This window comes from Calliopsis andreniformis, chromosome 3, assembly GCF_051401765.1.
Source record: "Calliopsis andreniformis isolate RMS-2024a chromosome 3, iyCalAndr_principal, whole genome shotgun sequence".
NCBI lineage: Eukaryota > Metazoa > Arthropoda > Insecta > Hymenoptera > Andrenidae > Calliopsis > Calliopsis andreniformis.
This window is the reverse complement of record NC_135064.1, coordinates 12,647,888-12,671,130: the sequence shown is the minus strand read 5'-3', so window position 1 is coordinate 12,671,130 and position 23,243 is coordinate 12,647,888. Positions and strand designations below refer to the sequence as shown.

The window sequence follows — 23,243 nt, the reverse complement described above, 5'->3', positions numbered from 1 at the left end:
ATGGTGATTACTTTCATTAAATGAAATGGCTGAAAAAACGTGGTATATAATAGTATAGTATTCTATGTCTTCTGAATATGTGTCTTAAATGGGGCGAGTTTTATTCAATATATTTTTCTGAATAACACTAATACTGTGTATAGACTGGACTACAGTCGTTAGAAATTTTTCTGCACATGTTAACTGTTTTCTTATTCATACGATAGAAAAAGAATGACGTTGCTATCGCATGTTTCTAGCAATTATGTCCGAGTTTATATTACAAAAACTATAATGGGACATCTTGCAGAGTAAAACCCATATTATTCACTTTTAAAGGATATTCCAGTGCATAATAAAATCTTCATTACTGAAGAAAGATTAGATACAAATATGGTCTCGGTATGATTTTTATATTATATTTTATTGCTTTTTAAAGCATATTATCTGTTACTTATTGGAATTTTATCATTATGTGGATGCCATTTTACATACATTTGAACGTAACGTATATCTTCTTTTCAATAAATTCGTTAAATTCGGGTTTCATCACATCTGTTAAGTCTTTTGTAAAAAAATGTTCATTTTATACCACCTTCAATTCGTGTTTAACGCTCCGCAAGCTTTCTAAAAAGCTCCTCGAGTTTTTATGCGTTTCTGCATCCTGCCGCAACAGACGGGACGCTTTTACTCGTCTTTTTACCCATTTCTGAGCGCCGCGGTTCCAAAGTGCTGCGACTCCAAAGGGTTTCTTCCGACACTGTTTCTCGATTCTTTCCCTCACAGCCTCTTCTGCTTGTTGCGCATTTGCGTGAGCGTTTGCAATAACATCGCGATTTCGCGGAAATATCATTGAAATGTATTTGACGCTCTTCTGTAGAGAATGTCTGCGAGGGTCATCAGTGAAGTGATGTACTACTCAAGGAGAGCCATTTTACTTGAAAACAAAAAGGAAATCTAAAATATAGAATAATCTTCCTTAATATACGGCTTTATTTTCGAAAACTAAAGAATTATCAGATAGATACATACAATATAGCTGTAATTAGTGGTAGATTATATGTAGTAGTGTTCTTCTTAATATCACATGCGAAGTAAATCTTCGTGAACATTAGTTTACATCTTTGACTTACATTACATCATTGATGACACATTTTCGGCTTAATTAATTAAAAAATGAATTGTTTATTTGACTCGGTGTACAATGTAACAATGTGTACAATGTGAAATTTACATTTATAATAAAATATTAAAAAAATACCGCTATCAACTAAGCTGTGCATCATAAAAAGATAAAGAAAAGAAAACAATATAGGTAACAGAATAGAGAACTATCTTTTCCTAATATTTTTCTTATATTATTACCACTTTCTGGATACTATATGTATTGTATTTCATAAAATATTCGAAACAATACGCAAATTTTAATTTCATATCTTTTCGTTCGTATGTGTCAGGTTTTAATCAGTTTCTATGTACAAGTTTCAAAGCTGCAGTGTGCCGATGAAATCATATCGACAATATATCATTGATTGAACTCATAATTCTAGATAAAGAGCGGTATAGAATCTGTGAAATAATTCTTTATCAGAGACTTCGGCTATCAAATAATTCACGCAAAACTGCCAATGATAAGTCAGTGATTAAATTTCGCCTGGCAACGTGAAGAGATGAAAGCGCATGCATTTCGATTCACCGCGGTGCGCGGTGTCGGATCAAAAGGGAGTTGTTTCAGCTGAATGAGCACGGTGGAGAGAGAAAACTGTGACTTCCGGTGTAACATTTTTCCCCTTCCGAAGCATTCGCGCGGTTTAACGCGCAGTCGCGATTAATGAGGCTCGTTTCGAGCACGGCGACGATGACCGGTCAAACGAGATTAAAAGCCGAAAGGGGAGACGCTTGGACAGCTCTGTTGCCCGAGAAATATGCCTGCGCTGTGAAAATCCGCGTTTCTATCAGCGTTATGAGCCCCCTGTTATTTTCATTCATGCAAACGCGCATTTTTGCACCTGTCCTTGTTTCGAGATTAAATAGTTTTACGAGTTTTTTTGTTACTGCTGTACGCGGAATCCACAATCGCAATATTAACCGCAAAATACGAGATTTCATTGTTCCACTAAAAAGAAAGCATCATTGGCTTTAAAAAAGTAGTGTACTAACTTTGAGTGTCAGGCTACAAAGGGGTTGTCCTTTGTGCTTTGTCCAAATAACCACCATATGCAAGTATAATTTAATTTATCTCTGTCGTATGAAATAATGCAAAATGCATTTTTATGTGACAGTTTATATTTTGAGTGCTACTAGTAAGAATTAATGAATCTCATTAAACTGAATTATCATGAAGGGAACATTAAAGAAAGAAATTTTATTTTGAAGCAAATTGATCTAATCAATATGTAAGGTTTAAAAAGTACTAAGATGAAACGAAAATATTTCTATTTTCTAATAATGAACAAAATTTGTTTTTAGCTTTTAAGATTAAGCTTGCATAAGTCTTGTTTCCTTAAATGTCTCTGCTTAAAATTTAGTTCTTAATAATCGAGCTCAGATTTAGGCAGCTTAATATTTTCATTAAACTAAAAATAAAAATAAATCTTTATTGAACCATGGTCCTACTAAATATTTCTGCGTTTTTCAAAAGTACTAAGTTACTAATTGCAAAGAGAAAATATCCCGACGTAATATTACATTTTCTTCCTCGGTAAAAGCATAATTATCAAACTTTCTCGACAAATGGATTTTAGCTCACTGTAGCGAAATTTCGAGATGACAAGTTAACTCTTGTGCCTCCGTTAATAAGTCAATTTAAGTTAATGGTTGGCCGCAAAAATTGCACCGTTTCCGCGTCAAGGACGCAATCTCTAGGCTACAATTACCATGCCCCTTGGGTTAGTCCAGGTGTCGCGTCCTCTCCCATTACCAGCACCCTTAACTCACAGATTTCGATTCACTGGCCCGCCAGGGGTCACCGGCCTTACCATTCCGGAAGACAGGGTCTGGGAACGCGGCAGCCTTTTCTCCGCGTCACAGGCGAATGAAATATGCAGAACGCCTTCCCTTTCTCCTCGGGAAACAGCGTCAGGCTGGCCAGGAGGGGTTAATTGCAAGGAAATACGATAAAGCGGATGGGAAGCGTTTCGTCGAGACGTCGTGGAAAATTTATGCGAACCCCTGGCGAACGGGCCTTCGTTGAGCAAGAGCAGGAGGTATTATATGTAGTTGTGAACACGTTGTGATATTTAAGGATGTTCTTATCGTTTAGGGAGTCTTAGAGTCCTGGTCTCGAGTATTTTCATGGTTCTCAGTGTGCACATTTTAGATCATTCTCACTAAATGGTAACAACATTGTACTTGTCTTATTACTTCAGAGTTCAGCTTCTTTTGGACAAATCTAATGATTCTGAGGGTACGGTGAAAATAGAGAAGCCAGGTTGAGAAAGAAACCTGTACCAATCTTCTCAGTAATTGTTTTTTTGAATCTCGACACCAGGTTTATAGTGAACTTGCTTGTTTCAATTTTTATTCATTAGTGAAGAAATGGAGACACAATAGAAAGCAGGTTAAAAAAGAATTTGCATTTTTATTACAGTGACGTACATATATGGTACAGTACACGGTGTGTGGTACATCTGAGATCCTTCGCAATGCAACTGAACGTCGATTATGTGCGACAATCGAGCAATTATTTTCGGTTTCGCCTGACCAACACACAATTTATCACAACCATACTCTCTTTCTCTCTTTCACTCTCGCTCTCTCGCTCTCTTTCCCCTTTTCTTTCTTTCTCTGGCAACGTGACACTGCCATAAACCTAAACCCTCTGTATCATACGAACCGCAATTCGCTGGATATTACGCGACGCGAAATCTCATTTCCAATGTGCTCCTGATAGCATCCGTGGTCAGCCTATAGCGTGGCCAAAGAGCGCGATATACCCACGAATATCCAATTGTTCGTTTCGACGAACCGCGAGCCTGGTCACGATAACAACGACCATTCTGTCAACAATTATCCTGCCGCAAACTCGAGGATACATCTCCTGAACGCTGACCTCTCCTCTGTTTCGCTCGACTTCGCGATGCTAAAAACGTGTTGGCGATTCACGGTATCTACGTCGAGGCAAGCGGAGTCGATGCTTCGGGTCCTACCTAATAACTACATTCGCTAAATGAAGAGTCATCGAAAGTTCGCCTAATACGTTACTCCTGTCGCAACAATGAGATCTGGATTGATCGCGTATGTACAAACGTCTCGCCGTTTGGCTCCGAAGCAGTCCCTGAACGATACAGCGCAGCCCTACCGCATAATCCATCATCGTCTGACAGGGTTACTGGCCCCTTGGCGCGTTGCGATCGGAAGTTCAAGAACGCACTTACACGAGACACCGTGTCGCATTGTCTACCATGGCGCGAGCGGTTTGCCAAGCCATTTAGAAGACACAATGCACCCTTCTGGACAAGTCCTAGCACGTTGTCCGCTCGTACATTGTACGGCAGACGGGTTCATAGAAAGCTCCTGGCTGATCCTTTGCGTTGCTGGCCACAGCTCGGACCACAGACACACGCACTTCCCGTTGCACAAGACTCGTGCTCCTTCCGTTCTCGGTCCAACGTGTAAAGCTACATCGAGTAAAGTTAAGATTCGTAGAAAATCACATACAAAATGCTCGGTTATCTGGGTCGTCCACTTCGTAGTCACATTTACGCGCACACGAATCGATTGAAGTCTTTCGCTGCGACGACTTGGGGGATGATTTGATGTAGATTCGTTTGGGTGACGTTAATTCGGTCGAGCACTAGACGAAAACTGCTTTTCATCACTGGTCGAAAATTGCTGGTATCCTGGGTGAAAAACTGCCGCGAGTCGGAAGTATTTCGCGTTTGCCGTCTCAGGTCACGGGGTGAATCGGGCCTGCTACTCAAACGTTCGAAACCTCCACGAGTCGGGAGTTTTTGGGCATGTCTCATACATTCAGGGTGGTGTTGCCCATACTGTTGATGTAGTTCGAGTTATGGCTTTCTTGGCTGGCTTGTCTGACGGCGTGACCAGCTTCTCCGCTTTGTATGCTGAAGTGTCTATACGATATGTACTCAGGTGGGATCGGCTGTTCTCTTTTCACGGTTTCTCTTTGCTTCTTTACCTTGAGGTAACCGAGAACAGATACCAGAAGCAAGAACACCACGAATCCCATGCAGCAACCGACTATTAAGCCTAGACGCCTGGTTAGAAAGCTACTGACACTACCAACGTCGCCCATTGATGAACCGTCGCTACTGATCACAGCCTCCGGGGCTTCCAGGGTCTTTACCTCTGTACAACGACTCGTCGAGGAGTCCGTCATTTGTATGTCTGATGATGATTCGAAAGTCTCGTGGTTGGAGAAATTGAATTGGTCCAACGTATCTTCTTCAAGATGCTGCGACATCCAGTTGCCCAGGGCGAACACGCAAATCAGGTAGCGGTTATTTGAAAGCAGCTTCGACAGCTTCGTGGAACGTGAACTCGGCTCAAGAACCTTTGCTCGGATCTGGAACTTAAGCAGGAAAAAATATAAAGAAATTTTTTACTATGCGATTTGAAATATACATAAGGGAAGTGCCCTAGCTGATAATTTCCGATTGTAATGACATTTGGTATGTTTGTAGAGTAGTCGAAAATATTCGACTTTTACTATGTTAATATCTCGGAAGTTACTAAGTATTTATAGCAAAGAAGTTTGAATTGAGTAAACTATAGATCTTCGATTTGTAACCTAATTGCATCTCATACTCAGCTAAACAGCTTTATTGAGAACCACATTTCAGTATTCAAAAATTCGAAATTTCCAGATATTCATATTCTGCGTTTTGGCCTATAGTACCCACATACAAATTTACAAAATAAAAATCGGTGTTAATATTTTAACCAAATAGATACTTTTAAAAACTATTTAGAATAGTTTCAACGATATTAAGCTAAATATCTGATCATTTTAGATAATTCCCTTGTTAGTTTTAGATTGTTACCTCTTCAAGATTTTCTAGAGCATGATATGCTACTTGATAGCCTCGGATGCCTGAGTGATTTCTACTCTGCCAGGACACCAAAACGGAGAACGGTTGAATGTCCTGAATCGCCAGTTTCAAAACAAGAGGCGCCGAGCAGAAAGCGTGCGGGTCCAAGTCCAGGAACACCAGCCCTCGTAATTCTGGAGGCTGTTCGCACTTCAGTAATCCGCTGTCCATGTCGTTCATTCGTAGTCCTCCTCCTCCCCGATTTCGACCCACACCGCCGCCCACTAGTTTCTGATGATCGCGCAGCCACTCCCAAAGCTCCTGGGAATCGCAGTCGCAGTGCAGTGGATTTTCTGTGCAGAAAGAGATGTTTAATATTGTCCGAGTTTTACCGATAATGCTTTAGAATCCTTGATAAGCTTACCATCGGCCCGAAGGCTCCGTATCTGTGTTTCCAACGGTCGGAAGGCGTTCAATGGTAAATTCGCTAAGTAATTCCTGCTCAGGTCCAGGATTCTTAATTTCTTTAAGGGTTTAAACGCATCCGGAGAAATCGAGGATATCCAATTGCCATAGAGATGAAGCTCCGCTAGATTCTCGAGATGTTGGAACGTGCTTTTACCGACTCCGCTAATCTGATTGTACGATAGATCCAATACTTGCAGAGCTTTCAAATCTGGAGGGAAGTCTTCGAGCTCTTTCAGCCGATTGTGCGTGAGATTCAGTAGTCTAAGGTGCTCCAGTCCTTTCAATCTTTCCTGGGGAAGCAACTCGAGCTCGTTCATGCTAAGGTCCAGAGTCAGAAGCTCGAGCAAGCTTCGGAATGCGCTTGGAGATACACGGGAGATCATGTTGTTGCCCATGAACAGATGCATCAGAGCAGGAAAAGCCTCGAAATCTTGACTGGTGACAATTGTTAGGTTCGTTCCTGATATGTGTATTTCCTTAAGGGCAGGGTATTTGGCTTCGGAACTGATTTCGTGTATCCTGACGAGAGGATTGGCCGTGACGTTCAGCCAGGCTAAGCTAGGGACATTCTGGGCCGAGAGGGCAACCGCTGGTATCTGGTGGAATTTGTTGGCAGCTAGTTCGACCTTGCGTAACAGGTTCGATCGCGCGAAGAAGTTTGCTGGTAAAGCAGCTAAGTGATTGTGACTGAGGTCCACGGATATCAGGCGGGACAGGTTCACGTCGGCGAAGCCGGAGAGGGTCGAGATGTAATTACCGCGCAGATCGAGTTCCCGCAGACTGGCCAATCCATTTAACCGTGACATGTCCACGTTGAGGATTACATTGTTAGCCAATGACAGGAACTCGACCGTGGTGGCGTTCGCGAACACATCGTACGGGATCTCTTGAAATCTATTGCCGTCGAGCTTCACTTCTTTCAATGAATCCAAACCAAGTAAGAGCAGGCTGGGCAACGCACGAAGGAGATTATTACTTAGCAATAGTTTAGCCAGGTTCTTGTTCTTCGAGAATATCTCTGAAGGCATTCTATGGAGCTGAGATGAGTCCATAGCGAGATGTTGAAGGGATGGAAGACCGTCTAAAGAATTACCGTTAATCTGGCTGAAATTGTTATACGATATCCTCAAGACTCTCAAACCTGGAACATCTAGACGGTCTAATGCAGTGGCAGTGAGGTGATTATGTTCCAGGTTTAGCTCGTAAAGGTTGTTAAGACCTCTGAACGCTCCATTTTCTATAATGCTAACGCTGCAATTCTTCAAGTTCAGCGTTCTGATAGGCAAGCCTTCCTGAAAGATCTTATCATGTAATACGTTCAAATGATTGTTAGCTAAGTCGAGCACTCGTAGTCGCTTGAGTGCGGTCAAGGCATACGGATCTAGCCGACGAAGGCCGTTGTCCTGTAGATACAGCTCTTCAAGTTCATGTAGTTCTGAGAATGTTCTGACTGTTACGTGGCTTAATCGATTCATACTAAGCTCCAGAAACTTCAGCGCCTGCATCGGTTGGAAAGCGGTGTCTTCTATTCGCGAGATGGAGTTGTTTGTTAGGTATAATCGCTCGACTAGCAACAGGTCTCTGAACAAAGGAGCTTGGAGACGGGTTAATCTGTTGTGTCCAAGCCACATGATTCTGACGGAAGCTTGACCCCTTAGGGAGTCATTGTGCAGCACGCCTAAACCGTTGTTGTCTAGCTGAATGGAAACCAACGAGCTGCCGCTGTTTCCGTTCTGACCCACATCGTTTGACACTTGAAATACGTCACCCAGGACCGCTAGAAGATTTCCTTGAAGGTTCACATGCTGCAGGCTGTGCAGGGACTTCAAAGCCCCAGTCTCCATATCCGTGATCGCATTATTCTGTAAATGTAATTCCAAAAGTGATGGCAGAGGGGCAAAAACACCCCTTTTTACTTCGGTGATCTGATTGTCTTGGAGCCGCAGTTCTCTCAGTAGCTTCGCTTTTGCGAAAGTCCCCACTTCCAGTTCTCGTATATTATTTCCATCCAGCGACAGAGTGGAGAGGTTCTCACAATGCTCGAGGAAATCGCGAGGTACCTTCTCAATATAGTTTCCGCTGAGGTGCAATTGCGCTAATTGGCTCAACGTTGCTAGACCTCTAGCGTCGATCCTCCTGATCGCGTTTTGTTGAAGATACACCACCGACAGGCTTGTACTGCCAGCAAACGTCTCCGCTGGTATTTCTAAGATGTTGTTCTCTGCGAGGAACAGCTCTTTCAGCTCAGGCAGTTTCGAGAATACACCACGAATGTAATGAATATGATTGTGACTCAAATCGATGGATCTAAGCCTCTGGTTCGCCCTAAATGTAGCTACGTCCAGAGACACAATTTTGTTATGGCTGAGATCGATTGATTCGAGATCGATCAGCGATATGAACGCGTCCTTATCGACAAACTCGACAGCATTATAGTAAAGGGACAATGTCTTCAGGGACGGACAACAGCGGAAACAGTTGAGCGGAATTTTCTTGAAGTTGTTACTGCTTAAGTCGAGGAAGTTCAAAGCTTTCAATCTGGAGTATCCGTCCTCTGGGAGTTCAGACACCTCGTTCCAAGCGAGTCTGAGGGATGTCAGGTGTTCTAGTCTCCTCAACGACGTCATAGGGAATACTCTGATTTTATTTTCAGCTAGGTCCAGGTCCATCAAAGTGTTTTCCAGCCCAGCAAAGGCGTACTCCGATATTTTTATTATCTGATTGCCTTTCAAATTCAGTTTAGTCAGAGATAGCCCGTAGAAGCTGTAGCTGGGAAGTTCGTGCACGAGATTGGCTTCTAGATCTAAAGCTTTCAGAGAACTCAAAGTGGCCATCGCCTTCTGTGGCACATGAGGGAGACGGCCTGACACCAAGGCCAATGATTCTAGGCTCTTACTTAACCGCTTGAAAGCGTCCTCGTTTATCTCCCGAATCGCTGAGTGCGATATCTGCAGGTGCCTAATTTGAGAACCAGGTGGAAAGACAGTCGGTCGAAGCTCCTCTACCTTTCTATCTAGCTCGTAAACGCTCAGAGATTGGACAATCGCTCCTGCAACAGCCACCAAAAGCAGTAAGATTTCGATACTGAAACAACAGAGTCTTTGAGTTTCTGTTAGACCGAGATAAGCAAAATTTCATTCAAGGTACCTTAATGTAGCATACAATATAAACATATTCGGACGTTTATCTCGGTCTCTTTGAATGTGATTTCGCTTAAATGTATTTCCAAGGAAAGGACAGGAAAATTCGGTCCGAGCGAATACGAAATCCCTTGTTTTATTCTAATGCATTCGCTCGTCATATTTCATACGCACCTTCTCCCTCGGCGGCATGTATTACTCCGGACAAAGCACTCCGGAGAGATTCCTCGGTGGTTCCAGCGCACTCTAGAAACAGACCGTCCTCGAAATTGTAGCAGGGACAGCCAGGTATCGTGTCTTGTGGCGGGCACTTGGCACTCCTCGCTTCCTGTGCTGCCATGCAGGCCGCCAACACTACCGAGTAGATGAAACGAAAGCTGTCGCGGCTACTACGAGCTTCGTGTTTGCCGCGCGACGAGCCCGAGTCCCGCCACTTGCGCCTCGTCCGCGGCCACGTCGTCCACATATTATTATTATCGCGCCGCTTCTTGTCTGTCTCGTCCCAATTCGCTCATCGTTTCTCCCGAGGACCTTCGGTGTTGCTGTCGCGGCACCTGGGAACAATGGAGACGTATCTAAGATTTTAGACTTTGTGTTGTAGTAGTGTGGTGTAGGTCTGTTTAGAAAAGTAGCTAGACTGGTTACATAGGAATTTATGTAGAAATTTTATTTATGTAGAAATCTTTCAAAGTACATGGAGTCTATTAAATATTTGTTGCCCTTGCACCTTCCCCCTTGTAGCATCTTCTGTATTTGCTTCCGAACTTGTTCTTACAGAGGAACTTTTATTGATCGTATAATGCTTCGAAACTTTTGGACACTACCCCTTATGATATTGAGTTATGGTTCAAGTGTCTGTTATAGAGTTCGGTAAACATCGATTTTGCTTATTCAGGAATCCTAGGTTTATGATCGAAGCAACCAAGACAACTACATCGAGTATTGTGGTTTTAGTATCCTTGCAGACTTTTGTTCCGTTCACTATCTAAAACCCTATTCAATCATTTATAAAAATTCTTGCTATGACTAGCAGAAATCAGTAGTATAAGATAACATTCTCCTTTTTCATTATTAATGCCCTGCTGTCAAGAAATATGCGATTCCTCTTTGATTTAACTAAAAACGAGGTCTGGATCTTCTTTGACAATTATTGATCTAATAATTTGCCAGTAATTAATTATTTAATCACTGTTCAACTCTCACATTCACACTCGAAGGAAGTTGTTTAGGCAAACATTCAAGGTAGCCACCAAAACTGTCCTTCACGTTATTGATGTTTCTGGAGTTGAGTTCCAGTACATTTTGGGAGTACACAAATGATGTTTTGCTGTCTTTCACCCTAAAGTTCCATCCCCCAAGGTTTACAGTGTTAAACACTGTACAATTTTAGCTGAGTTGCTGATGTGGCGTAGAGAAACTCCAAGAGTTCAATATAAACTGGTATACCGCTGGTCAAAAGTGAGTACGGTATATCTTGTGCGGTGCAACTGTTCGTGTTCGCCTAACAGACAAACTTGAGTATGCATTTCTCATGGCGTTCAGTTGAATCCTTCCCGAAAGTTACAATATCGAAGCAACATGTTTGTTCGTGTAGCAAAGAACCATGGTGGCCGTTGATTACTCCATAATGGTGGGTTAAGGACTTGGTCGCGTGCCACGTGCCATCAGATATTACCAAACAATCTAACATTTTTTCACTTAGACCTTATCGCGACGATACGTGAGTATTTGCGTGTATCGAAGTTAAGCCGATATGAATTTGTAATAAGTTCGGTTGAAAATGGAAATTGATGTGGGTACAACGAGGCTGCAATCAGAGGGAATAAATTTGTCACCGGTTCGAGTGAATCAGATTTCACATCTTCGCGAACGATTCTTACGCAAATACGCGCCGATGAGTCGTTTGTATGCGACAGAAAAAGGGAACATTATCGATTCGAATGCAAATACCACGTTTCGTGACGACATTAACATAGTTTAGTCGCTGCACCGTGCTTTCACTTTTACCCACGTTCAAGATATTTGTTCTTCCTGATAATCTTCGGGTATGGTATCGAGTCGGTTACGTACGTTGGTGTGTGCGGGTTTGGCCTAGATGGATTGCCTATGTACGCGAAGAAATATTTCAAGAAAATGTTAATGCCCGATAAGCTGATAAAAACGCACGCGAAGTTTTTCATGCGTAATTCTGTAACGTAAGTCTGCTCCCGGGAAAGGTTTGGATTTACGATTAATCGATACGGGTGTTTTATGTTTCTACAGTTTCTCCTATATTTTGCAAGTATCTCAAAGTAAACGGTCTATGAAGATAGTGCTATGTAGCTTTTTGTAGCTAAGTTTCTGTACCTTTGAGCACGCGAATAAAGCGGGATGGCTTTCAAACGCATAAGGTAGCCTGCTGAGTAGAATAAAACGCACATAGTCGGGCGCTGAATGTACATGTTGGTACGGACGCTAGAATGGAGTCGTGTTGGTAGGATGCTTGGTAAATTAAATCCATTAAGGTAATATTTGCGTTAAGAGACTTTCTTACAAGGGAGTACTGTAGATTCTTATTCTTAAACCACAACAAATGATATCTTGAGATTGTATATATTTGAAATGTATTTTAAAATTTGTTTGACTAGGAATATGACTCAATAATTTATACACTCAAATCTATTCGACATGTATGTGTTTTTACAGGTGATACAAATTAAAATTTCAGAGCTTTTTACGTTAAACAGCTTTATACATTCTATCGATTATTATACTCTACTCGAGTATGTACATAAATACAGAGGAAACTTGTTCTTGACGTAGATTTATGTTAATTTTGCAGGAATGCTTATCACTCAGAAACTTTTCAGTATTCTATTTGCATCTAAATCACGATAATATATCCAGACTTATTGTTAGGTACCTTATTGATATATTTCAAGTCCTATCTAGTCTAATCCTCAATATTGCAATTGCAAAGAAGATAAGCCAGGAAATATATGAGTAAGAAAGATGTAACATTAAATATTTCATCGCAATTTAAGCACAGGTGAAACATTGAATAGTCTCTAAATTCTTGTATGATAGCGTGAAGTTGGCACGAACCTACACGGGGGTCACTTCTCCTTTTCCAGCGTGCATGTTGAGCCAGAATCAAATAAGGCGTCTGTACAATAGCCCCATCCCTGCAGGGACAAATAAACCGAGATTGCACCCGATTCAGCAAGTAGAATCCGCTGCTTTCTATCCAAACAAATATACCGCGACCATGCCTATTTCGACAAGTAGAATGGGACCCTCACTGAATAGACAAATGGTGCGAAATTATACTCGACACGGCAAGTACAATAGCACCATTTCCTCGTGGACGAATGCACTGCGGTTGTGTATAATTGAACAAGTAGAATATAACACTTCGTTGTTAGGCAAATAGACCAGATCTGCACTTAATTCAGCAAGTGAAATGGCACTATATATAAATCCCCCTATAGGTCGCACTCTCGGTACGTTCTATAATCATCTTTCCGTACAGTTCCTTTCTTATCATCTCTATGACAGAGTAAGATGATATTCTCTGCAGGCACGAGAAATTTAATACATCAGATACAGTTAGGTCCCTGTGTTACTCAGTACAATAGATTGTGAACAAAGTTCAACCAGTCGTAATTTAACGTCTATGGTAAATCTTCGAGGCTCAGATGCTGTCGTGTATAAAATGACCCATTTGGAAAAATATGACCGGATGATTGGTGGACTAGGTCTTTGGATAAGTGTCTGCGTGAAAGGGTCACGTGGAGGATCACGATCGAGAATAAGGCGCGGAACCACTATGGAGTCTCCAGCAGCCTGTGCTCCACACGGAGTTAAGTTAAGAGCCTTTGTCAAGGGTCAGGCTTACCAGCGGTGAGTTTCACCGAAGTAGAAAAATCAATATGTTGCCCCGTCTATACTCCCTGCTACGAGCTTTTAATTAATGCACACGCGTAATGCAAGTTTTTCATCATTATCGTTCGCGTGCGGCCAAAGCCTGATTACGCGTTCTATGGCTGCGTTTATTAATATGGTTTTTAGAACGACCCTTGTGCGCGTAATACCTGCTTGAGCCGCGTGCATTCCATTTACAATTATAGCTAAGTACCCTTTCGGTTGAGGTCGTTGCTTCGACAGAGCGTTGGAAAAGAAATAGTTCGACATTTTCGGAAAGTCTACTCTCGGGGGACAAAGTAACGATAAATCAGCATCCCCTGAGCTTCCAATTGGTCGAGCTCGCTAGAAACACTAGTCAAGAGTTCCTTAACTTCCACAAGCGTAGCAGTAGCTGGCGTTTAAAGTTTATCCACCCCGTCTCAACTCGAGCAACCAATTTCGAATAAAAATTTTCTGAGCAAAGTGTCTTGGAAGAGACGACTGGATAACTTTCCAATTGCATTTCTATGAAGTCTATCTTGCGTCTGTTTCCTTTGACTTGATTAGAATTTATCAAGCTCCTTGCCACTGTCGACTAACATTCGTAACAGATATGTGCGTGCGTGTTCTATACACGCGAGTGTCTTAATGGCTTTGTGTTATTATTACGTTTCTCATTCCGTCTGCTATTAATGTTCCGAGAAGTGTACAGGTGTCGTGGCAACGGAGCGATACCAAAGGGAGGCCGTAGTAGTTGAAGTTGTTTCTCGTCGAGAATGTGTCGTATGGGAACGGAACGAAATATGGTAGAGTTTAATAAAGGACACAAACTACCTACGCGAACGCAGGCACAGCTGCACCGCGAGATGCATTCGGTGGCACGTTTAATTAAGCGTCACAGCGACGCTTAATCTCGGAACTACATTCGCCGAGTTGAAACGCACAGACGAAATTGAATATTTTCCTTGGCTTGTCCTAAGGCTGCGTCTGTTTATCGCTTCGGCTGAGGAAACAGTCGGACCGATTACAAAACCAGGACCTGGTTGATTAAACCAGAGCTAAGGCAGCACGATTTCCAGAGGATGGGAATGGTTTTTCCTGCGGCCAGTGTTAGCTCTGACTTGGTGTTTCACCATCTTCAACAATTAGTCTTCTTCCAGAGGTCGTATTGAGCTAACTGCTGGAGTTGTCACGTGGAACAAATGAACGTCTATTTTTCATTCAACTCGTTTTTCCATTTTACTTTCCACGTCATTATTTCCTGAAAAGCGCAGGATCGATTTCTTTCCTTTGCATTCACGTCATCCTTCCATATGAAGAAAAATTGTGGTGGCTCTTGAATAGAAGGATTTGCAATTGTTAGGAGAAAATATTGCGATTGTGCATTTTGAGGGACTACATTTTCCTGCAGGGAGGAATTCTTCGAACGTAAATTTTAACGTATCGTGCTGCACCATTCTTGATAGACAGATATATCCCTATCCTGTGGCTATAAATATTGTCCTCGAGGTGAACCTATCGGTTCACCTGGGAAACGTATGTGGAATGAAGTTGAGATTTCCATACAAGATATGTACCTCTTCGAAAGGAATATAGAAAGCCGTGTTTCTGCATGAAAATAGAATATATTTGTGCCCAAAATTTATGTAACAAAATTTTCTTTTATTTTCTCGAGCATTAACAGGGATGCTAAGTACTATGCTGAATATAAATCCGAGACTATATGGCAAACACTTCCTATTTCGACCGCGAATCCCCTAGAGCTCGAGTGTACTTGAGTTTCCATTACTAGAGTTTCGCAAAGCAGAAGTAACTTCCCAACTGATCGAAATTAGGAAAGGGAGAAAGAGCTGCTCCTTTCCCGAGGACCAACTTCATTGTTGAAACTTCATTCGATCGGTGTACACAGAACTTCAAGCAGTTTTGGTATTTCACAATGAATTTACTTCTTCTTGAAGCAGACGATTAGCTTCCTTCTAGTTGCGTTAGGCAAGTTGTCGTATTCCATTCACTTCAATCCTCTTACTACCCACAGTTTTATTCAACATTCCTCCAGTATGACGAATTTTGCAATCTTCCTCGAGGTACACAGACTTACTCTGCTGCTGAATTATGTCGATGCATTGAGTACTTGGCAAACTTCTGGGTTACTCCTCAATGCTCAGTGAACTAGTTTCACGGACGTCAGGGTCCTAGAATTCTGCTTCAGCAACTGACTTCTATTGCTAACATAATCAGAATAGAGCCGAGGATTACGAACTAGGAACATCTGTTAGAGGGTGTTTAGACATCTCTAGACATCTAACAATTCTCCATCAGTAATGTCATGAGGTGGCATTTTAAGGTGAACAGTTTTTACTTGCTAGTAGTTTCTAATTAGTTACAAGTAACAAGGTTATAGAGTATACTGGATATTCTTTTAAAGAGATTATTAGTTTAACTAACAACTAAATTAATTAATTTGAAAGTAAAATTGAGAAACACGGCTGCAAGGTAATATTATAATAAAGAAAATAATGCAATTCGTATTTTCCAAAAAAGTTCTACAGTGAAGAAGTTTTAGTTCCACTGAGATTAAAATTTGTGTGTATAAAAAAGTAATCTTGTTTGTATTCTGCAAGATAAAGACATTCTCATACCGTTGACTCTTGATGGTATATATCGTAGCCTTCATACCAGTTTAACTTTTGTTGAATTAGTTACATAAAATTGGTTATGCAAATATTAGTTATGCAAAATATCTGTGTATTAATATTCGAAATTTTTTATAATAGTTCTACCATATTACATTGTAAGTAGACTGCGGATGTTTATGCAAATTCATATCTCTATAAACAGAATTAAAGAAGAGTACCCAAATAGATTTTTTTACGCCCTAAATATTATATGAAGATATTTTACATATTTTGTACATTTTTACATATTACGTGTATTTTGCATTTTGCAGAAACTAAACGTTCCAAATTAATTACAATATTGACGTAATATAAATGTCCTAGTAGTTGACCATCTTCTGACACCTAAACTAAACATTAACATTAATTTTATTCAATTTTAGGTTTATATTCTGATGCATTAGACGTAGCTAATGGAAAATAAAAACTAGTACCGTAACATAGTATCCTCAGTTTCTGGGACCTCATAATTAAAGTACCAGGCCATACAGTTTCAGGTCTTGGAACATTTACCTCACTATCAGTCGAAGATTATATTAAATATCTACTAACATATTAACCATCTACACTCATTAAAACCTCATTAAGAAATGAGTTGCATCAGATCCTACAGATTTCTTTTCATTTAATATTTGCTCTTTGCACTCGACTGGCGACTTTAAATCAACATTACGAAGACAAAATTTTAAATCTCCGAGTGTAAATATTAAACTTTTTAAAACTTATATTTTCTGATCTGACCCATTTCGGTAACAAGCTGCTCGCTATTTGATAAAGTGCGTCAAAGTGGAGGGCACTGAAACCAATTGAAATGAAGTAAAAAGGTGGTTTTTAAAACGCATTTGACAACATTTCTATACAATATTTAATTCACAGGGATTCTTCAGAAAAGAAGAATCTGCAATGCGAAAAAGTTAAGAAAGAAGTTTACAAAATTATCTCTTCGTAATCTCTCGCTTTTCTTAGCCGCGCTTTATGGCCGCGAAATGGAGGCCTTTGAAATGCGTAAAGGCTTTCATACTATCATCAGAGCAAATAATTGATCATCTAGAATACGCGATCTGGATAGAGTTTACGTGATTTGATGGATCCATTGGTACGCTATCGATTACCTTTCATTGGTACGGACAAAGATCGTAGAACGGTGGACCAGAACGTTTTGGACCATAAAGGCCGCAGACAAATTGAATTCCGGCGCGACGCCGAGCGCGCAAGCTCGGATTAAATCGTTGCGGTGCAGGGTTGAAACCACGTTCTCTAATGAAGTCCGCTACACTAAATTTGAAAGGGCCAGGCCCGTCGAACCCTTCGAGCATGACACATTCGGCCCTTTGTCCATTTCAAGGAAAGAAGACGCAATTACATTCGATGGTTCCGTGCCTCGAGCAGGATAAATTGTAGGAGTAATTGTTGCCACATGGACGGAGTTATTTGAAAATTCCTTCAGAAGAAATGAGCTCAATTTCCTAATTTGTCCATTCTTCAGTGTAGATTGCTAGGCTGTCGGGTATTCACCAAATTGCTGCACCTCGTTCACCGGAAACTCAAACAGCAAAGAGTCCGCCGCTTAATTACCCCATACATTTCCTACGTTCCTCTGGCTGGGGCCCTTCTTTCAAGAAGCAAACGAACGAAACTCACCCTTTAATGTTTCAACGACGAAACGTAGCCATTACTCGACGTCTTTTCGTCGACTGTGGCGCTACTTCGAGGCGAATGAGCCGCCTCAAGTCCGTGCACGAGAATGTCTAGCCCACCGAGTGGCTCGCAGTTGTTCACCTATTTAAATAAGACCGATGGTAATGAGAATGCAAATACCGCGGCACGCCCGAAACAGCTTTCCTGTATATGTCACGGAATAATAAAAGGGAATGGTTGCTCCGAGCTCCTGGAGACACCTGTCCTTGCATTTGCGTACTCTGTTGAGTAGCTATGGAATTTCGGGGAATGAGATTGCTTGGGATAGACTTTAATTGATTTAGTGCGTCTGGCATCTAGAATCCAGTCGTATATCTGGTGTTAGTGTCTAATGTTTGGTATGTTCTCTGCTCTATGGTCACTAGCGTCTATTATGTAGTAGCTAATATCTGGTATGTGTTGTCTAATGCTCAGTGTTTACTACTTGTTATGTAGGAACTAGTATCTCGTAAATAGTGTGCATATATGTTTAGCTCTAATGTATCGTGTTATATTATTACAAATAAATCACGAATTGAATTGTACTACATGCAAGAAATTAGATTTATACAAAAGATGCTCAGAAAGTAGTACAGCCTCGATTAAAGTCAGACATTGACTTACATAGAATACATATAGTTTCATATTTAAAAAATATAGTATTTTAGTATTCTTTCACCGTGGATATAATGAAATATAAATATGCATATTTTACAAATAAAAAATGGAAATCTCTGCATCTACATGATCAGTAGAATCTATCATAATTCCCATTGTACGTAACTAACAGTTGACTTACTACTTAATCTCGTAACAGGAAGCTACTAAGCATTAATATCTAAATATTGAATTTCGGTAAAATTATATGGATTTTAGGGAAAGACAGAGCTACTAATTAACAATTCTTCGTGCAGCTACTAATTAAGTTGTCGATAATTTTATAATTAGCAATCAATTACTTCCTACTGTTTCCTTCCTCAAAGGTGAATCTAGCACACAGCAAACTTTCGATTCCCTGTAGTTTAAGAGAAATCATAAAACAAGTTACTGATTAAAATTCAAAGGAATACTCAAAGATTTCCTTTATCGTGTTTTTCCTCGCCGTGGGCCAATATCACGCAACCTGGTAAGCCGCGATGAAAAACGTTTTCCAGACCAGTGGACACGATTATCCTCTTAGAGCAACGAATCCTTATAACGCGGTCAAAGAGATGGTTTCCACAAACGTCGACACGAGCTTGCCAGCTTATACCAGCTGGCTGATTATTAAAAGTTAAGCCGTGCTCACTGACGAAGTAGAGGGCGAGGAAAAGGCGAAACAGGGCGGTGAAAAACGAGGGTTGAACGGTGGGTGGCGGGAGGAGGAAGGGCTGTAACCTCCTTAACCTCTTTGCATAAAATTAAAGGTAATCATATTCATTTCGCGAGTACAGTTCCCCGAAATCCCCGAAATGCCGAGGAAACGTTACGACTCTGAATTTATAATGATGACAATGAAAATTTGTACGCCGAGTTTCGCCCGTTTCTTCCTCCAATTTCCTTGTCTCGTACCACCGCTCTACCGAGAATAATTAGGCTACAGTCTCGGAGTCTTGACGACCATCGAGAACGGCTGTGTTTGCGGCAAAGACTTTTAACGTCAAGCCTCATCTAATTTCTCTATCCCGCCCTTTAATACAGACTTCTCAAATAATTTGTGGACCAAACATTTACCCAGAATTTCTCACGATATCCTTTCCCTTTTTCCGTCTCCTCCTCGAAAAGCACGAAGTATGATCTTCTTCTAGAAAGCATACCACGAACCGCCAGCGGTTGGTCTAAAAGATCATCAGCGGTGGAAGTTAGCTAATTAAAGTGCGCGAAATTCCGCGAGCGCGTACCCTGAATTATAATTTCAAATAAATTTTCAAGCCGAACGTCAGCGCGGTGGGGTGCGGCAGGGCGTGGCGGGAAAAATTCAAAAGCAGCGTTGACACGGTCTTTGAGGTCGCCCGAGGAAATTCCTTTGATACCGTTGCTTCGGGCACGGAGCCTTAGACACGAGGAATTCCATCGGGAAGAGACGCCAGCGCCGCGCAGAATTATGGAAAATATTCTTTTCGTTAGTCATTCGTGCCGGTCGCAGCATTCACTAGGAAAAGGCTACAGTTCCTTCAAAGGACCCTGCACCAGCACGAAGTTGATACGCGAATCTTCTTAGCATGCGAGAGAAAGAAATTTGTGTATTCTACTTAATAAGAAAAAGAAGGCAGCGGCTGTGGTGGGAGGAAGGATGCAGGAGAGGTCGTGCTCGAAACGCGAGCTCTCGCGACTCTGTTCACTGTAATAGCCTCGGAATTGATCCAGGACTAGACGTATGAAAATTTGTTTCGTTGAAAGGAGAAAAGGGATAAGGTAATGCAGGGTCAAAGGAGACAGCGGTGCAAAAATTTGTAATATTTAAGGGGCGCGAAAAATTGCACGCTGCACGTGACTACTTGCTGAATTATTGGTCGAGGTTCTTTGTCGGGGTTTTGCTTAGCCGCTTTCGCGCGTGAGACGAAGAGTTAATGCCCTGTTTCGCAAACTGCCCACCCCTCTATCGACCACGGAGAGTGCAGACCGTGCTTCCGATGGGAAAGAAGCCGTGAGGATGTCTTTAAAGAACGTTTAACCTCGTTGATCTCGTAAAAAGCATCGGGTGCCGACGTTAGTATGCGCGAAACGAGGATCTTCGTTCTATGGAAAAGATTTCATTACCGATAATTGGGGAATTTTAAAGGCAATTAGCGAGGAGAGTCGATCACGAGAGTTTAACGACGTTAACGTTACAGCGATTTGTCTTATCGACAGTGATGGATATCGATTGGTTGACGATTTTCTGTGTCGAATACGCTCTAACTATACCTTGTGCGGAACGCATTTCACTGAAATTCAAATATGCAACGTTTGCTGAAAGGATCGTTTTTTGGTATGACGTTTCAAAAAAAAATTATTCACGAAATTTACGGCAGACAGAGTTACATAATAAAATTGAAAAAGCATATTTGGCAAAATTTTAATAACTATATGATATGGCTTACAGTAGGTATTATAGAAGTAACAAAATACTTACATTTGTATGTTAGGTGGATAAAATTCTGCGTAAAAACTGATTTATTCATGGCGAATAATCGTTCATTCGTTGTTTATCTCGTGAATAAAATTTAATATAACTCTCGCTCGATATTTCTATTTTTAGACTACGAATACTTTTGCATATATGGAAAATTTAAATGCACAAAAAAATGTAATATGCAAAAGCATAGAAAATACACGAAGTACGTGTTATAATATTTAAAGAGCTTTCTTTAAATATTCTTTTCATTTTAAAATGAGCAGAATTTTCCTGTTTTTAAGATAAACTGAGATTCCTTTGCATAAATGTCACGACATGTTTCACTGAAGTCTAATTCACCCCTTGCTGTTAAAGTAAGACAATACAACTGCAACAGCATTTACCTTTCGTTAACTTGGCAGAATCATAAACCGTTGTGGACTGGCATTAAACTTTCATTGAACATGGATAAGCCTCAGCGGAACGGAAACAGTTGTTATCGTGGTTGGGAGAAGACTTTGTCAGAATTTACGAATTTTCAACTAGCCAGTGAGGGAAGTGGTTGCCCAATTTTCTTGCAGCTGAACTTCACCCTACTACCGTCGATTTTCTGAGGTGTCTTCAAGAATGCATTAATAATGCAGGCAAACACCGCCAGATATCTTTCTTCTTAGAACATTCGCCGAGAAACTTCCAGCTCCCATTTATTTATGCAACTTTAACGAAACTTCGCCTAGTTTGTAAAACTTTAAACATGGAGGACGGGTTAATATTAATCAGCTTACAAAAAATGTTGTTTCGCACAAACCAGCATCGTGGTTATTCATCTACCTTAAAATTACACGAAAGAAATTGAAAAAAATAGAACGATTATCCAGAAAAAGCAAATTATGTTGTCAACGATCGTATCACAGTTGTACAAACAGGTTCGCCGTCTGATCGTGATACTTGATACGAGTATCACATGTTCCGCGTTTACGGTGAAAACAACCGTAGTCTACGGATCGCTTTGAATAATAGCTGCTCTCGTGAATGCCCGACATGGATTCTACACCATTAGAGACTAGAATAATGTGGGATCGAGGACACCTGTTACAGAAGTGGTACAAGTAAGCGGAAGAAGGGTAATCAGACCGTGTGTCGCAGTGGTGCAGTGGTTAGGGTATTTACTTACCACGAGAATGGTTCGGGGTTCAAACCCCGATGGAAGTTCAATATTTTTTCACCGCGCCTCCTCAAGAATATTCAAATTGTTGAAGACACATACCATGAGCAACAAGATGGTAGTTACTTCAAAGGAGTCTTTTGTTATATATAGAGACAAATTACGTGCATTCAAGCCACTTGAATTTTCAAGTGTCTTGACTAATTTGAACAAAGGTTTAGGGAGCTATAGACAATAGTAAACGTGTACTTTTTCAAAGAAGACAGAAAAATAAGAATACACATCTGTCACATATCCACATATCATATATCTACTTGCCACATATTAGTCATCTCGGTCTGAGAAAGTAAAAAAGCAAAGAAAACTCAGAGACAGGAAGAAAATACTTATGCAAGGGAAATATTCAATAAGAATGGAAACTCATGAAAACAGTTCGAATTTGAATGGCTTAACAGATCTCCAAGTACCTTTCCCTTGATTCTGCTCTCAGAATTGCGATTCAGGAAACCCACAGAGACTCCCTAGTAGAAAATCGTGCAAAAAGTAGCGAAGAAAATTCGTGAACCAGTTGATTTTCGCTTCGCTAACTCGTGTGCCTGGCGCAGAATCGCGGCTTTTCGTCGGGCGAATCTCTGAATAACACTGATACGGGTATTGAAAGAAGTTAGCGGAGCGTTAGTTAGAGTATCTGACTTAGGTAGTATCTGATTTCCCGGTGCACAAAGACGGCGGCTTTCAGCACCTTCAGAGAAGCGATAGCGAGTACGGCTTCCAGCTATCCGTAGGAACCACATTAGTATTCTCGGAGGTATTAAACTATACGTTCGTAATTCATACGGAGCCGTGCTCGATGAAAGACCTAAGTGATCCCGTTGAATGGCCACTAATTTACGGACCCGCCACGTTTCCTCTAAAGACGCTCGCAAAATAGTTTCGCGGGATTTAATAGATGTACCAGCGGCGTGTAAAACAGTAGCTGCTGTTCCGAGCGCGCTCTCGAATGAATGCGTAATCTCATTGGAAATTCAACACTCGTGCATCACGTCGCGCGCGGCGAGAGTTAACGAAATTAGCATGCATTTCGTTTCTTCCTATCGCCGTGTCGCGATAACGAATTTCTTAGCCAGGATTTATCATAACAGCCCCTACGATTCAGCGTCATTTTATGTCGCGGGATTTGCAACG

General features: G+C 41.2%; 1 protein-coding gene across 1 annotated transcript in view; it reads right to left on the bottom strand.

The window, feature by feature from the left end:
• Window positions 1–4,809: 4,809 nt before the first annotated feature.
• LOC143177181 (uncharacterized) overlaps window positions 4,810–23,243 on the bottom strand; it is a 53,630-nt gene continuing 35,196 nt past the window's right edge. The window contains exons 2-5 of the mRNA XM_076374994.1: window positions 9,755–10,134; window positions 6,397–9,489; window positions 5,985–6,325; window positions 4,810–5,512 (exon numbers count right to left, since the gene is read on the bottom strand). Coding sequence (XP_076231109.1) covers window positions 4,943–5,512; window positions 5,985–6,325; window positions 6,397–9,489; window positions 9,755–10,046 — 4,296 coding nt within the window. The 5' untranslated portion in view covers window positions 10,047–10,134 and the 3' untranslated portion in view covers window positions 4,810–4,942. The remainder of the gene's footprint in view (window positions 5,513–5,984; window positions 6,326–6,396; window positions 9,490–9,754; window positions 10,135–23,243) is intronic.